This window comes from Nelumbo lutea, chromosome 3, assembly GCF_056320005.1.
Source record: "Nelumbo lutea isolate HS-2025 chromosome 3, American lotus-T2T, whole genome shotgun sequence".
Classification (NCBI taxonomy): domain Eukaryota; kingdom Viridiplantae; phylum Streptophyta; class Magnoliopsida; order Proteales; family Nelumbonaceae; genus Nelumbo; species Nelumbo lutea.
In genome coordinates this window covers 100,089,283-100,107,089 of record NC_142686.1, presented here as the reverse complement: position 1 = coordinate 100,107,089, position 17,807 = coordinate 100,089,283, and the positions used below count along the sequence as shown (strand labels likewise).

Below are 17,807 nucleotides of genomic sequence, written 5' to 3'. Positions count from 1 at the left end.
CATAGAATTTGCAAAATTCTGTAGCTCCAGATTCCACACATTCCCATAATTTATAAATGTAGAGAGAGAGAGAGATGATTTCAGATCGAGTTTCATCTAAAACAGAACGAGGTTCAACCTTAACTCAGGCTACATGTTCGAACTCATTGAATGAACAAGATGTAGTTCCCAAAACAGGGTCCCAAATAACTGGAGTGATCGAGATATCTGAGGTAGAATAAACTCTCGAATGTCCCAATGTTTAAATGCCACCACTTCGTAAGAGCTCCGTGCTTGAAGACAACGCCTTTATGTCTAAAAGAAGCAGCTAGATTGCCCAAATCACAACAAAAATAATGCATCGATTATCAGTTTTTTAGGTGGTGTTTGGAATGAATGCTGTTCTCTCAGAAAACAGTGCTGCATAGGTATGATGGTTTATCAGAAAAAAGTTTTTCGGGTTTTTTATTTGGTATCATTGATGTTTCTGCCACATAGGCATTTTTCAATGCCATTTATCAGCATGCTATTACTATTATTAGCAATAATAGAAAAAATGGGAAAAAACCCTCTTTTCTCAGATCACATCTTTCCCAATTTCTAAAATGTGGTTTAAGAAAACACTTCTCCTAAAAATAACTAACCAAACATCAAGCATTTTCTTCATCATCAGCAGTTTTCAAAGAAATGGTATTGATGCCAAATACCTACTACTTAAATACCCCTTTCATGGGCGATTTGAATCCTACAGTGGCGAAGAAAATGCTTTATATTAGTCTGTTTTGCAGTAGAGCAACATGTCACCGTACAGAAGGACGTGCCAAGGCGAGTTCATGGTTGGCCATTCTGGTAATTTGGCTAGCATTGCTCTCTGATGATATAAAATAATAAAAGATCCGGGCTTTCCTATTAAAACCAATGTTTTAACTTTTAAGACAGCCCAGACCGGTAGGTCGGACCGCGAAAACCAAAAACTGATGGCCTTTCAGGGTCCCAGTTAAATGAACCGCCTGATTAACTGATAAAACCAGGACCTGGAGTCTGGAGAGCATTCCTATTTGCACTCCGTCCGAGTCTTAAGACATTAATTAAAACAACTCCTCTAGAAAATGTCAAGGATTTCCAGAATACGAATCTTCTAGCGTTCTTTCCTTGTACAGTTGCGCTTAATGGAATGATAATTGTGCAGGAAATGCCTCTTGGACCATTTGTTTCTCAGGGGTGTTAATTGGATTGGATTTGGTCCAACCTGATCCAGTTCAATGTGAATCCATTATAAATGCACCAGGTCCAATTCAATCCAATAAATATCTTGGACCAGTCCAATTTAATGTTTGGACCGTCAAATCTGTTCAAATTCATTTCAATTTAAGATTGCTTTCAACTTAAACCCAGTCCATTGACACCTATATTCTTATCTTATATCAATGGACCAGATATTGGCTCAATCCCCAACCCAATCCAATATAAATTCATTACAGGCAACCAGGTCCAATCCAATTCAATCAATACTTCGGATCATTAAGTCTGGATTGGTCTGATTCAATGTCTTGTTGGTCCATCCAATCCATCCAAACTGATTTTGGTTTGGATGGGTCCAACCCAAAACCGGTCCATTTACACCCTCAGGTAAAACAAAAAATTTTCTGAAATTTCATTTCTCATTTCTTTTAGCTGATAAAAAAGCTCCTACTCTTGATCGAGAGAAGTGACCAAAGGACCGTTTGATAACAGATGACGTGGCATTACTGTACTAATGGAGAATAGACATCTAGCAACCATTACTGTTTTAACCTCTCAATCTTTCATCACTGAAATAATGGAGAATGCAATTGAGGGAGGTACTACATATTTCACCATGGCCCTCTCTACCACCAGCAACACGAGTGATTAAAAACATTGAGACTGCAGTAAGTATTGACCTGGCAAATGGCTGGTGTAACTTGCACATCAAAAAAGTGACTAAAAGATAAAATGGCAGTCTCTGAAAACCAAGGGTGTCAATGGATTAGTTGTGGGTTGGGCCCCTCCAAATCAAAATCAATTTAGACGGATTGAACAGATCAATAGATCCATCCACAGGCTGGGCTTTGGGCTCAATTTTACATTGTGTTGGGCTTGGGCTTTGGGCCAAGCCCATTAGAATTTTAACTAAAAACCAAACTCAAGCCTGACCCATGAACAAGTCTAAATAAGACAAATTGAATTGCCCAGAAAGTATTTATTGGATTGAATTGGATCTGGACCATCTGTAATGGATTTATATTGGACTGGATCGGATTGAACCATTACCCAGTCCATTGATGGGAGATAAGAATACAGGTGTCAATAAACGAGGCTTGAGTTGGAATGAATCTAAATTAAAACCAATTTGAACAGCTTGGACGGTCCATATATTGATTGAACTGGTCCAAAATGGTCCAGAGTATTCATTGGATTGGATTGGACCTGGTCATCTGTAATGGATTAGACCAAATCCGGTCCAATTGACGCCCCTACTGAAAAACCTCCTTGGTGGGCCAGAATCTAGAAATGAATCTACAGGAAGTACTGCCTACCTTAATAGATAAACTTGTAAGATCAGACTCCATAAAGGCTTAAAGAAATAAATAGATTGCAGCACTAATATAAGCTCCATGTGTTAATGGCGGCTATACAGAAACAATGCAACCAAAGAATTGCTTAATATACAATGCTCTATGCTCAGCCAAGTCTATGGACAAGGTTTCACATGCTAATAGGTTATGATAAACATCAAATACCAAACCAAGAGCAACATTATGACAACAATAGTCCATGAATCTTCTTCGCAATTCTGAAAAATTCATGGAGAACAACAGCTCAATCATGAATCAACATTATGACAACAGTAACCCCTAATTCAGCTACCTTCAAACCAAGAGCACCCTGCTCTAAGGAGAGCTTCCAGAACACTTGTATTAAATGCATTTTCAGGAACAAGACCTCCCCAAAAAACTATTGGCATGAACACAAGCTATAATTACCGTCTTTTCCATCAGTATTCCAAGGTAGTAGTTCAAAGAGCATACTAACATCAACATGGATTTTATTTCTTGCAGCTTCAGCCTGTTAACCAAGATAAAGATGATCAGCAAAGCCATACATGGAACACAAAAATGTCATAACAGTAAATTTTATCTCTAAAAATCTTTATGCTTCTGGCATTTTCTGAATTATCTCTGAAAACAGCCAAATAGAAAGCCTTGACAAACAAGTCCCATAGGAGTAACCCATGGGACTGCAAACATACTTGGTTCTATCATAGCTGCAAACAAGTATAGCAAAGCATAATATCCCACCAGGCATTCTGTCATTTGGTAGTATCTAATAGCCAAATATCCCATCTGCTATTTGACATTTAAATTTCTCAAAAAAATTAAAGAATATTTCAGTTTCTCAGTGTCCACTTTTCTTGCTCAAACTCAACAGTTAGAGGGGCAAGACTATTGCATGGCTCCAAAGAGCAGCAAAAGCAAGGAACCCAATTAGAAAAGGGTCCTATATTGCACATAGGAGTACTGTAAAATAGAGGTAAGAGGCCTACATGCTAATAGGTAATTGGATACAGGGTGACTGTTATGGACGCATTCCTCGGGAAGACATACCATCGCCGCCGGCAGCAGCAGAAACCTGACCCACCGCCAGCAGCAGTAATGATTCAGTGATTCTCAGTCTACCCAGTTCGGCAGCAGCAGTCTCATCCAGATTAGATTAGCTTATTTTGCTTGTTCTTATCTTATTTTATTGCTCTTATCTTATCTTGTTAGTAAGTTATCAGATTAGGATTAGCTTATCTTATCCTTAGCAAGATAGAACTGGAAGTCTCCCTATTCAACAAGGAGACTCCCTCAGATTAGGACTCCTGTAATCTCCTATTTAAGGAGACACCCTTATTGAATGAAATCATCAAATTATTCAGTCAACAAGTGAGTTAGGAGAGTTGGTGATCTCTTGGACAAAAAACCAAAGGCGCCAAGATAGGTTCATCACAAACAGGAAGGAACAAGGGAAAACAGGAGGTTTTCCCCGTGGACCGACCCGTGACGAGATCCTATTCTCGAGCCCTCAACAACTTGGTATCAGAGCCAGGTGTTATGGGAGATCTGGAACAGCTACCATCCAGGGTCCACGACCTCGAGCACCAACTCGTGGAGACCAGCTCCGAAGTTCATGAGATCAAAGGCGAAGTGAGGGAACTGCGACGTTTGATGGAGGTGTTCCTTTCCAACAGGGAAAGGAACTCTGAAGGAGGGACAACCGCTAACGACCGCCGACCAGATCTGCCAGAGTCTTCCGGCGAATAGCAGTTCGTTAGCCATGGAGAAGCCGCCGTCCCCAAGTACAGCAGGCTGGAGTTCCGGTCGTACAACGGCAACGGAGACCCCCTAGGCTGACTGTATCGATGCGAGCAGTTCTTCCAGAATCAACGGACAGATGACCGGGATAAGGTAAACCTAGCTGCCTTTCATTTAACAGAAGAAGCACAACTTTGGTTTTATCGGTTACAGCAAGAAGAACCCGGGCTCAGTTGGCCCCAATTTAAATCCTATTGCCTTCTTCGGTTCGGACCCCCACTGACCAGCAACCCGTTGGGCGAGCTAATTAACCTTAAACAGAACGGAACAGTTGCTAAATACCAACGACATTTCTAAACCCTCCTCGCGAGGGCATCCTTCGTGCGACCCGACCAGCAAGTGGATATGTTCACAGCAGGGCTAGCAGAACCCCTGCGAGTGGATGTCGAAATGCAGAATCCCCCAAATTTGGTCACAACCATGAACTTAGCCCGCACATTTGAGCGCAAGCTGCAGCTCAGCCGCGAAATTTTTAATGTGGGTCGTCCACCGAACTCGTGGGTGCCCCCAAGATCAGTAGCAACGACCCCCTCTTCAGCTACCAGCCGGGAACTGAAACCTCACACGACCACCACCTCTAGAGCAGTGACAAGTACAGGCAGTAACATGGCCCCTCCTCCCATCAAGCGTTTGACCAGATTAGAAATGGCAGAACGTCGAGCGAGAGGTCAATGTTTCAACTGTGATGACCTCTACTCGGCAGGACATAGATGCAAGAGGCTTTTTTGCCTTCTCATCGATGAGCAAGAGGAGGAGGAAGGGGATCCCACCACATTCGAGCCAGAGATCTCTCTCCATGCGATCACTGGTATTAAAACCTCTCAGACAATGCAGTTACAGGCAAAGATCGCAGGTAAGCCGGTGCGCATTCTCGTCGATTCAGGGAGCACACACAACTTCATAAGTGAACATGCCGCCTTGCAGTTAAAACTACCAATGGAACTCCGGCCACAGCTACAGGTAGCCGCCGCAAATGGTGAGAAGGTTCACAGTCCAGGGATTTGTAAGGACGTCCCGATACAGGTCAATTCTGAACTACTTCTTGTTGATTTATTTGTACTCTCATTGGATGGATTCGATATTGTTCTTGGGGTCAAGTGGTTAATCACCTTAGGGCCGATTTTATGGGACTTCAGTGCACTCACAATGACATTTCACCTAAATGGGAAACAAGTTTCATGGAACGGTTGCAGGGTTAAAGAAAAGAGACCACAGGTAAATACTCTTCAAACAGAACCGGCAGCTATGGAAAAACTCCTCGCCGAGTTTTCAGATTTATTCCAGGAACCCAAGGGACTCCCTCCTCCCCGAGCTTGCGACCATCGCATCCCTTTAGTGGCAGGGTCAACGCCAGTCGTTGTTCGGCCTTATCGCTACCCTCACCTACAGAAGGATGAGATAGAAAGACAGTGTACAGCGATGCTGCAACAAGGAATCATACGCAAAAGTCACTCCCCCTTCTCTTCGCCGGTTCTATTGGTGGCAAAGCAGGATGGAACATGGAGGTTCTGTGTTGACTATAGAGAACTCAATGACCGGACAATCAAGGATAAGTTTCCTATTCCCGTTGTGGACGAACTGCTGGAGGAATTGCATGGTGCGCTGTATTTCTCTAAGTTGGACCTCAGATTAGGGTATTTCCAGGTTCGCATGGCTTCCGACGACATGAAGAAGACTGCCTTCCGCACCCACCATGGCCACTTCGAATTTTTGGTCATGCCATTCGGCCTCTCCAATGCCCCATCCACATTTCAGTCATTAATGAACGAAGTACTTCAGCCCCATCTGCGCAAATTTGTTTTAGTTTTCTTTGGCGATATCCTCGTTTACAACAAATCATGGATAGAGCATGTGCATCATCTGCAATCAGTTTTCGAGCTCCTGCGCCAACACAAATTATTCCTCAAAAGGTCCAAGTGTTCCTTTGGGGAGCGACAAGTTCTTTATCTCGGCCACATCATCCATGGGCAGGGTGTGACAGTTGATGGTTCCAAGATTCAGGCTATCAAAGAATGGCCCAAACCTCAATCAGCCAAAGCCTTGCACGGATTCCTTGGATTAACGGGTTACTACCGCAAATTTGTTCAGAACTATGGATTGTTGGCAGCACCGTTAACCAACCTATTAAAGAAAAATTCCTTCCGCTGGGACGACATAGCAGATGAGGCTTTTCTAGCGCTAAGGACTGCCCTGTCCTCCACCCCGGTCCTGCAGTTACCTAATTTCGCCCTCGAGTTTACTGTCAAGTGTGATGCTTCCGGAGTAGGTATCAGCGCCGTATTACAGCAGCAAGGGCACCCAATTGCTTTCTTCAGCCGCCGACTGGCCGATCGACATCTAAGGCTTCCAGCCTATGAGCGTGAACTGATCGACCTCGCCTGCGCCGTCCAACACTGGAGACCATATTTGTGGGGGTCGTCGTTCATCGTCAAAACTGATCATTACAGCCTCAAATACCTGTTAGAGCAACGTCTCACCACTGCCCCTTAGCAGCATTGGGTTAGCAAACTGCTCGGGTTCGACTTCCGAGTAGAGTACAAGGCAGGGTCCTCCAATCGCGCAACTGATGCCTTATCTAGGTGAGATGAAGACACGATGACTCTGTATGGCATTTCCCAACCCCGGATCTCTCTGTTTGACGACATTAAGAAGGCAGCACCACAATCTCCAGAATGGTCACCCTTGGTCCAGAAGATCCAGTTAGGCATTGCTGACCCCAATTGGTTGCTTCAAGACGGGTTGGTACTATATAAGGGACGGGTCCATTTTCCGTCCGACTCCCCGTTGATTTCCACCATCATCACCAGCATCCATAACTCCACTCATGAAGGCGTTCAAAAAATGGTACACCGCATCCGGATTAATTTCCATTGGCGAGGTATGAAAACTTCCATTCGAGATTTTGTCCAGAAATGCTCCACATGCCAACAACATAAATGGGAAAACCTACACCCAACAGGCCTCCTTCAGCCCCTTTCCATCCCGTCATAGATCTGGGCCGACATCTCCATGGACTTCATTGAAGGACTACCTAAGGTAGGTGGAAAATCAGTTCTCTTCGTGGTAGTCGATTGTTTCTCTAAATACGCCCACTTCATCCCTCTATCACACCTGTACGATGCCACTTCAATTGCCCTTGCCTTCTTCACACATATTTTTCACTAGTGCCTTCTGGAAGGAGTTATTCCGGCTGCACGGCACCACCCTGGCCTACTCTTCAGCTTACCGACCACAGACCGACGGTCAGACAGAGGTGGTCAACCGCACCATCAAAATGTACCTCCGTTGTTTCATCGGCGATCAACCGCGACGATGGGTGGATTGGCTCCCTTGGGCCGAGTGCTGTTACAACACAACATACCATTCTTCCCTCGGCATGACTCCCTTTCGCGTCGTATATGGCCGGGACCCTCCCCGCTTGCTGTCCTACGAGCCTGGTTCTACTCGTTTGGACGCAATTGACCACTCCTTACAAGAACGCAACGCCCTCCTAGCCGACGTCCACCTTCGCTTACAGCAGGCCCAACTTCGCATGAAGCTCACCTATGACAAGCACCACCGGGAACTGTCGTTCGATCCAGGACAATTTGTTTGGTTAAAGCTCCAGCCCTACCGGCAACGCTCCTTGCGCCATAGGGCTGCCCCGAAGCTGTCCCCTAAGTTCTATGGGCCCTTCAAGGTTCTACGACGGATTGGCAATGTGGCCTACCAGCTGGAACTGCCAACGACCAGTCAGATTCATGATGTCTTCCACATCTCCTTACTGAAGCCATTTACAAGGGCTCCTCCGGACCAAGTCCCCCCACTACCACCCCTGAAAGATGGCAAACTGATCCCCCAACCGAAAGCTCTCCTCCGCTCTCGTTTCAATCGAGGAGTTCTTGAAGTCTTGGTGGAATGGTGTACCTTACCATCGGCCGAAGCCACATGGATCCCATTGACAGAGTTCCAAGCCACATACTCGGAATTCAAGCTTGAGGACAAGCTCTTAGTCCAGGAGGGGAGTAATGTTATGGACGCATTCCTCGGGAAGACATACCATCGTCACCGGCAGCAGCAAAAACCTGACCCACCGCCAGCAGCAGTAATGATTCAGTGATTCTCAGTCTACTCAGTTCGGCAGTAGCAGTCTCATCTAGATTAGATTAACTTATCTTGCTTGTTCTTATCTTATTTTATTGCTCTTATCTTATCTTGTTAGTAAGTTATCAGATTAGGATTAGCTTATCTTATCCTTAGCAAGATAGAACTGGAAGTCTCCCTATTCAACAAGGAGACTCCCTCATATTAGGACTCTTGTAATCTCCTATTTAAGAAGACACCCTTATTGAATGAAATCATCAAATTATTCAGTCAACAAGTGAGTTAGGAGAGTTGATGATCTCTTGGACAAATCACCAAAGGCGCCAAGATAGGTTCATCACGAACAGGAAGGAACAAGGGAAAACAGGAGGTTTTCCCCGTGGACCGACCCGTGACGAGATCCTATTCTCGGGCCCTCAAAAGTGACAATGTCTGTGAAGCTAAAGAAATAAGATGATAATAAGGTTCAAAGAAATTTCTAAAGAAATGGAGTGCCCCTGCTATGAAGATAATAGTTATGGACCTTATGGTTTTTATAGACAAACTTATCAGTTGGTATTATGTTAAATGGGTTAACCGTACAAGGTAAAAACTCCAAATTGCTTTTACAAGAAATTGGTTCAGGCAGAGCACCTATTACACATGGAAATGCAACCATAAAGACAAGCAGGCAAAGAACTACACATGGGCGTACATACAATCTTAGGACAATGCATGATATCAGCACTCAAAATTTTAGAGACTTTAATTTTTTCACTTACTTTGTCAATGCGGTCCAAAATCATGCATACCCATTTATGCAGATGAATTGGGTATAAGTTGTATACATGTTTTCTGATCACACTGCTGACAATCTTTTCTTACAGGTTCTTGATGGAGAGGATGCATGGATCTCTGACTACTTCGATGTAATTACTGGTACAAGTATGGAGGTTTAGTGGCAGCCATGCTACAATGCCAGATCAAAACAAACAACGAAATCTTTGAGATAAACTAGGGGTCAACACTCGTTGTGGGACAACAAAATGAAAAACAGAGCCAAATCAAATCAAGACCTCTGGTTATGGAATTTTTGAAGCAAAGAGGCATGGATATGGGCATATCAGTATCAAGGAGTTCACTCTGGTTTCCCAAGATATTGCATAGACATTTTGTTAACAGAGAAGCCTATCACTAGAAGGATCTCCAATCCTTGATATATATTTACTTAAAGAAAATAATCAGAGATCAAAGTTTAAAAACAAACTGTAAAACCTAAATGTGGTAACAATCATTCAAGTCAAATACAAGAGGACTTTTTAGGAATACTAATTAGTAAACCCTCCGGATTGCATTTGTTGCTTTTTTTTTATCATCAGAATAAATTATTTTATTAGATGTAAAAAATCCGTAGCAGTACAATATGATGACAGGGATGTCATCCCCAAGAGCTTATCACGTTACAGTTACAAAGAAATCCCAAAAAGGCTAATAAGAATCCAGCATCCCAAAATACATCAGATTACAATTTAGCCCAAAACAAGGCATCAGATTACAATTCGTTGCTTTTTTTTATCTAATTAAATTCTCTGTTTCTGAATAAAAAAAAAAAAAAACTAGTAATCTTACCTGAGATCTTGTCAAACTCCAATGAGATAAGTTCAAGTGATCAATTCAAACTTCTGTGGAAAAAATAATGAAAACCTGGTTAATATATGAATGTGTGTGTGTGTGTGTGTGTGTGTGTGTGTGTGAGAGAGAGAGAGAGAGAGAGAGAGAGAGAGAGAAACCTTCTACCACTCGCCTTGTTGCTTTGATCTCTGGTTTCTCCATTCGAAGTAAACCCTAACTTGCTCTGCCTCAGTGCCTCTGGTTTAGGATTTTTTGAGAAACCACTGATTTCAGATTTAGATTGGACTTTTGGACTCATTGGATATGTCCAATTCAGTCTACTAAATATACCGGACCATTAAATCTGGACTGGTTCAATCCAATCCAATACTTTGGACTGTCCAAATTGTTTTAATTGGGTTGGGTTAGAAATGTTTAAAATGCTGGTGTTGGTGGAAATGTCAGTCATCCAAAAATAGGAAACATGTTGGAAATGTCAGAAATATCATATGGAAATATTGTAAAAATTATAGCCATGGTGGAAACATCGTAAAATATGCAGAAATATAGAATGGTGTTCTATGAAATAATAAAAGAAGCAGGGAATACTTGGCTCCTACCCCTTTTGAGGACATGCATCCCACCACCTCTTCATTTTCAGATTTAAACCTTGAAATCTAAACTCTACAATCTAAACTCTAAACCCTTAAACCCTAAACCTTAAACTCTGTAATCTGAAGTCTAAACCCTTAAACCCTAAAGCCTAAATTCCTAAACCCCTAAACCTTAAATATATTGTATAAAATGCCTTTAGTAGGACACATGTCATCCAGAAGGGTTATAGACAAAGAAGCATAGGAACACTTTTTACATTATTGTCTTGTTCTAAATCATTAAACAAAGCTAAGAAACTAAGGTTATAGACAAAATAATATATTGTGAAGTTCTCCTGTAAACCTTAAGATTCAAAACTACATGATAGAATGAGTTCAAACAAAAGTTAAATAGAAAATGCAAATTATGCTAATACATCAACCAAATAATCTATTACACAAACAAAAACTAATATTAAATTTCATGTTTGAAATGAATATTGAGCTGGTTCAAAGTAGCAATCGTGTACATTAGGTGGGCAAATAACAATTGCGACTCCATGGAAATTTCTTGTCACTAGACTCATTACCCATGGAAATGGAAATATTAGAAAATTTATAGACATTTTAAATCATTTTGGATTGAGTCCAACCCAAACAGGTCAATTGACACCCCTAATGCAGAGCAGATCTGCAGGGATGCCATTGTGTAAGGACCAAATGGATGTTGGGTGTTTGAATTGTAGAGAAGTAGAACTTATAGTTGTAAGGACCAAATTGATGTTAGGGTTCTTCAACTTTGAATTGGCTTAAATATTTCATCATCATCTTATCCAAAGAATTAGCTATTCTTAAATTGCAACTGATCCATTGGTATAATTGAATACCAGAAGTCGATAAAACATCATATAGATATGCATCCGAGTAAAAAAGAAAAGTTGCAAGGAGCTAGAGATAAAAAAATAGGCAAATGCTATGGCAAGGAACTGCTACCAATGTTGTGAGACCTGCCAGTCTGGAATGTCCCAGATATCTGATCAAGCAGCAAAATCCATCTTCATCATTGCTCTTCCAGTGGCTCTGCAACCATGGCTCTCTATGGAAAACAAACTTTCGACCAAAAATGAACACTCCTTTGCAACTATGCACTAAACATTTAGGTTTCAAACATGTCAAACGTATGACAGATAATACACATTGAAGTTTATGATGATATCCTTAATGAATGGCATAGAATCAAGTAAGTCTAATGTAACAAAGAACTGATGTCATTTTACAATGGCTGCCATCATGTTGATTATTGTGATCTTCAACAATAGATTACTGTGGTAACCTGTCAATAGAACTGATGCCATATACTATAAAACAGGGTACAAAAAAACTTTTTTGACTTGTATGAAAATTAATCTCATATCACAAATTAGTTGGTTATCCTCAGCTTGAATGCTGAAAATATGATAGAAAGAGACATTGACGTCATATTCCCCCCCCCCCTGCTATAAGTTTATAAATGGCATGTGAATGCAAGCCATTTGATGCTTTATAGATATAACAAAGGTTGGAATCAGTGTTGTAAGACTTGGACCAGACTGGACAATAGGCCCAGTCAACCTGGGAAGTAGAAAGTATTCCAATTTTTTAAAGTTCCAGTTTTCAAATTTTTGAAAATTGGAAAAACTAATCAAAGCTCAGCATAATGGTTGAAAACTGACCAGGTTTCAATGACCTAGTTGATTCTCACAACCTTCCCAGGTCACTAAATCAATAGAAGCCTTAAAATGCAAATAGGAATACTTGATATCATGGCCTTTTGGTCATGTATGTTGTTACCATACCATTCGATCCCTTTCGGTCCATCTTGTCATTCGTGTTAATTTATATCTCTTATAAGACTTGAACTCTGGTTATTCACATCAAAATTAAGGAACGAAACATCTGGACACCATGTTCGGATGTGATATAAATTATAAAATAGATTATATACTTGCAGTCAAACCATTTAACCAGTGACCTGACAAGGATTCTGGTTTTGTGTCTGGTCCAAGTCTCACAACGCTGATCAGAACTGCTACATATGTTTTGAAACACAGAGGCATGATGCAAGGCATTCCACTATCTGGAGGCATGAGGCGTAGTTCAGAACATAAGAGGTGTTCCCTTCCCTTCTCTTTCCTTTCCTTTTTTTTCCTTTTCTTTTCTTTCTTTCTTTTCATATGATGTGTGCATGAGGTGTTGAGGCATATGCCACTAGCACACCTCATGCAAAAGGTGATTGAGGCATCAACACCTCTAGCATGTGCCTTAGAGTGTTTTGGGGGCACCTCCAGATTTATGCCTTCCACACCTTTTAAAACATTGACTGCTACAGGAATGGTTGGATGGATTTCTAAAAGAAACCAAGGGCAAAAAGGGGGCTAATTATGTAAATAGGGATTTGTGGGTGAAGTTAAAACAGCACAATGCTGTGATCAAAACCACCATTGCCATTGCTCAATTAAGGTTGAAACAAGGTAGGCAAGTTATATAATCGAACAAGACATCCATGAAGTTAAAACATCACAGTTCTGTGATAAAAAATACCATTGCCATTGCTCAATTAAGGTTGAAACAAGGTTAGCAAGTAATATCATTGAACAAGACATCCAATAGATTAAAAATGAATAGGCGTGCTCAGTTAGTATTTAAGGCTAACAAGTGAAAAGGGTTAGCTGAACCATGAATTATATGCAAAAAGAAGAAAGAAAAATAATAAAGATAACCTTCACAGAAAACAGTTAAGGGACAGGCTGAAAGGAATGTGCATCAAAGACAAAAGAAGCATTTAAGCTTCACTTGTTAAACTATGAAATAGGTGGAAAATTTTTCAACCAGTAAATTTCAGTTATATCTAGGAGCCATTGCATGGTGTAAGGGTAAAATCTAGGTCTGACAAGCATGAGAAAGCAGATTCAGGTCAGAGAATAGACACTGCAAAAAAATGCCAAAGGTTAGGTCAGTATCCAGTCCACCCCTCCCAAGATCCTGAATGGCCAAGACAAACATTAGTTAATGGCCTTTTTTAAATTTCAGCAAATTTCTGCCTCTTTTACAGCCAACTTTGTTTTCTTACCATTTGCATTGAAACAAGTGAAGCCTGAACTTATTTTGATGCCAAAATGGCCCTATGGTTAATTCCTTTTCCTGCAACTAGCTTACATGCATCATGCACAATTATACAATCCATGCCCAGCAGTCTAGGCAACTACAAACTAGAAAAAGTAACATGTTAAATGGATACTATAGGAAAGTTAGATTCTTTATGCCATGTAATCACATAGTCATATAATTTTCATTGTCAACCACTCATTAGAACTTCAAATTCAAACTACATGGAACATAAAGTTAGGGTTACAATATTGGATACAGCAAAATGTGTTAGTGTTGAGTACAACAGAGATACTTCTCTACCCGTATTATCATGTACCTGGAATCTAGTGGCTCAGCTTCCATTTAATGGGGTACCCATGTTTTGAGGGGAGTTGGTGTTAGATGTAGAACCATCCCTTGGCGTTGGCATTGGCTTTGGCTTCAACCTTGGAATAATAATAGGTCTACAGCAGACCAGAATGAAGATAAATTCCATCATGAATGATACTATACTGGTCCAGATGAATATTGTAATTTTCCAGTTCCATATAATCCTTTTAAATAGAGGGAGCTCAGACTCAAGGACCAGAGATGCATGATAAAGTTCAGGTATACCAGAACCAGGTCTGTATTCTGCCCGTTGCTCAAGGACCACCCTTAAGCAGGAAGTCGGTTCATTTTTATCAGTAAAGCCTTTCATTTTCAAGTTCAGGGTTTGTGATTCTGATGCATAGCCAGCTACTAGGGGAACACTCTTAAGAAAGGTCTCAAGAAGGCGAATAGGCTGGCTTTTAAACTGCAGCATACATGGATAGCTTGAACTGGCTGTGACTCTACCATTTTCAGATACGAAGTCTACCCTGACCTTCAAGTACAAACAATAACAAGCAAGTTACCCAAGAAGAAGAAAATATAAATTAGAAAAAGAATTTAGAAAGTAATAAGCACAGGTTTACGCTAGCCATTGAAAGGCATGGGTTCTCAATTCATTTAATTCAGAAAGTAGATTCAGAACAACTCAAAATAACTCAACAAAATAGGAAGATTCAGAACAATACCTTACCTTCTTTGGAAAAAAAAAACAACTCAAAATAGGAAGATGACCATAAATAAGCATGAAAGAAAAAAATGAATAAAGAATGAAACCCTTCCATGCCTTTAAATGGAAATAGGTAATAAGAGAGGAAGTCCCCTAAAAAATAACTTTCTGAATAATTAGCAAAATTTCCAATTTCATTAGGAAAACACAATAGGATACCTAATATATTTGCACATGAGCCCATGGGATTGATGAGCCTCCCCATTCCCTCCCTCTTTTCTCTTCCTTTCATTTATTTTATGTAACTATCATTTATCAGGCCAACCACCCTCACCCCCACAAAATGATTGGCAATATTTCAACAGTAAGACCATTTGATTCTCTGAGATATACATCTTTAACAGATATGCAGATATGTATTAATAAGAATAGGGAAAATCTATGATGCGGAAAAGACATGGTATCGGAAGAGTTTTGACCAATCAAAACCCACCCATGAGTTTTGATAAATAACACCTGATTGGCTACCACGTTTATGATTCCAGTTGACTGGTCAGAAGTTTTTCAGATATCATATCTTTCAGATATCATAGTCGAATTCATAAGAATAAGTGAGGGGGGTATCCTGCTTTGTTCCTAATCTTTGTTAGCTATGTTTTCTCTGCAGAACATACGAAACACTCAAGATATTAAAGAAGCAATGAAGAAAGATTGCTAAGACAACAGGTGGAGGTGTGGAGCCATGGTAAGAGTGTGGTATTGTTTGGTTTTTGTCCCTTTTTGAGTCTTGTTGTCTGGTTTCGATGGTTGGAAGTGTATTTCTCTTTCTCTAAGGCGATAACTTATCACCTTCCTTTTGTATTCTCTTTTTATTATTCAAATATTATATATATATATATATATATATATTGCTAGGACAGCAAACTTTTCTCATTCTGGGGATTTGGCAATTGAGCTTACCCAATCAAAAAGCACATTTTTCCCAGTAAAAATAATATATATGCAAGTATGGAACTATCAAAAAGATCAATAGTTAGGAAATGGATTAAATACAGCTGGGAATAAAGTTCTCAGTGGTTTTATGATGCATTACCCCATGAGAAAGTAAAGTGACCTGATCTGCAGATGAGCTAGTAACTAGTTACACCTTTCAAAGGTTAAGATTAAGTGTACTTCAGCGCTTAAAGTTTATCTCCACAACATAAAAGGATGTCATGTAATATTTTCACCTTTTGTGATAAATATGTAAATGCGAAGCAAATTGCTTTTCTTCTACTCCTAAAACTTATGTCCTTATTTTGCAAATTAAACAATATAGCTACACATTGAATCATTATATTCATCCCCAATCACATAAATTCATTTAAGTAATCAATAACCTTTTGAGTGTAAAGAGCCTCAACTTTTTCAGACTCCAAAAAATCATTATTTAATCTTAAACGGTATCAAACCACTAGAATCTCCCTCTGCTAGACTCAAACACCAAATTGGTGGAAGATGGTTAGGGAGAAGAAATCTTAACTGTGCAATCGGGTAGCATCAGTTTAAATCAGTTGCTAAACATAACAAGATTAATTACAAATTTCAGAAAAGAATAAACAGAAAGCACTTTACATATTTACTCACAAGGTCATAATGCGGACCATTGTGAATTATCTAAAAACAAGGCCAGAAATAGGTAACAAACTCCCGGAAGAGCTATAGCGAAACAATTACAACCATTAACATAACAAATTCCAATAAAATCCACGAAATGAATCAATGGCATACCTGAAAGACGCCAAGTTTCCTGTTGTACTCAGACTCGGGCAGTGTTAACGAGATAGTGAGCTGATATCTATGATTGTATGGAATAACAAATGATCCTCCATCTTTCCCAACTCTAACCTTCTCGTAACAATTTACATCACAAGAGGCACCGGCACAAGAACTAATAGGCACAAAAGCAACCGGACTATCCTTGGTATAATCAAAATGCAACGTCTCTGTTATCTGAATTGGCTCTTCTACTAGGCTTTGCATCATAAAACCACTTATTACAAGTGCAAGTGCGAGAAGGCCAAGCAATATAAAATAAACATAAACTGACCAGAAAAATCCCCAACAGAAACTGATCGCCAACTTCCCAATGGATTGCTGCCCCTTCAACCATTCATATATAGAAGGACTAACATTCTCCCAGACAACACCCCACATTCTTAACGACTTCTCTATCAAATAACCCCTAATTCTCCTTAGAATTCCAAACGGATCGGTAACGAGCACGAAAGAGAAATAAGATAACCAGATAGGAAATCTAATGAATTTAATCAACAAACTGATTTGAAGCCCAATTGCCTTAATCACTAAACCGGCCAGAAAAACCAGAAAACTCGACGACGATCCAGCCGAAGACTCGGCGGAATCTCCCAGACGAGACTCCGCTGTGGCCATCTCGTCGACATGCTCCTTATTTGCAGTACTAGTGGTAGAAGTAGAACTCTCTTGACCGTGCTCGTCTACTCTCTCGTTATTCGCAGGAGTAATGGAGGAATCCTCGTGATTCTGTTCATTCAAACTACCAATTCGAACCGAGCTCGACCGGATTCGCGGAGAACTGGATCCCTCACGGGCCTTCTCCGGATCCTTCAAAGACGATAATAATTTTTTTCTTCTCTCCCTTGGCGTGATTGCCTCTGAAACCTCGCTAATTTCTGAAGCAACGGGAGAGATACAGTCCGGTTCCTTTGCATACTCTCCAGATATTCCTTGACGATTATGTCGGAACGACGATGATCGCCGTCTGTGACCCTTCGGGAGGGGATTCTCTCGCGAAGACTTAGTTATGATTGTTTCATCAGCTCCTCCAAATGGTTCTGCAGTGTCGTTGCAATTATAAAAGGGGAAATCGTCGGAGGCGTCGAAGAAATCGTCGTAGTTCCAGTAGTCATCGACGATCTCCGTTTCGTCCATTTCGGGGTTGCTCTCCGGCTAGAGATCGATTGCTTCGGGTTAAGTTGTAGCCTCGTAGGATTGAAAAAG

The 17,807-nt window shown here is 40.7% G+C and overlaps 1 protein-coding gene across 4 annotated transcripts; it reads right to left on the bottom strand.

Moving 5' to 3' along the window:
• Positions 1-2,571: 2,571 nt before the first annotated feature.
• Positions 2,572-17,807, bottom strand: LOC148867145 (Putative adipose-regulatory protein (Seipin)). Of its 4 annotated transcripts, none has more exons than XR_016110005.1 (6): positions 16,557-17,807; positions 14,085-14,612; positions 11,615-11,717; positions 10,208-10,286; positions 10,047-10,099; positions 2,572-3,066 (listed from the first exon to the last, which is right to left on the bottom strand). XR_016110005.1 is itself a non-coding variant. In XM_088978543.1 (3 exons), the coding sequence occupies exons 1-2, from the start codon at positions 17,736-17,738 to the stop codon at positions 14,100-14,102; spliced, it is 1,695 nt and encodes a 564-aa protein (XP_088834669.1). In that variant the 5' UTR covers positions 17,739-17,807; the 3' UTR covers positions 11,454-11,769; positions 14,085-14,099. The 4 variants fall into 4 exon arrangements, 1 of the variants encoding a protein (XP_088834669.1); XR_016110006.1 differs by lacking the exon at positions 2,572-3,066 and adding an exon at positions 9,249-9,387; XR_016110007.1 differs by lacking the exon at positions 2,572-3,066 and adding an exon at positions 9,261-9,353.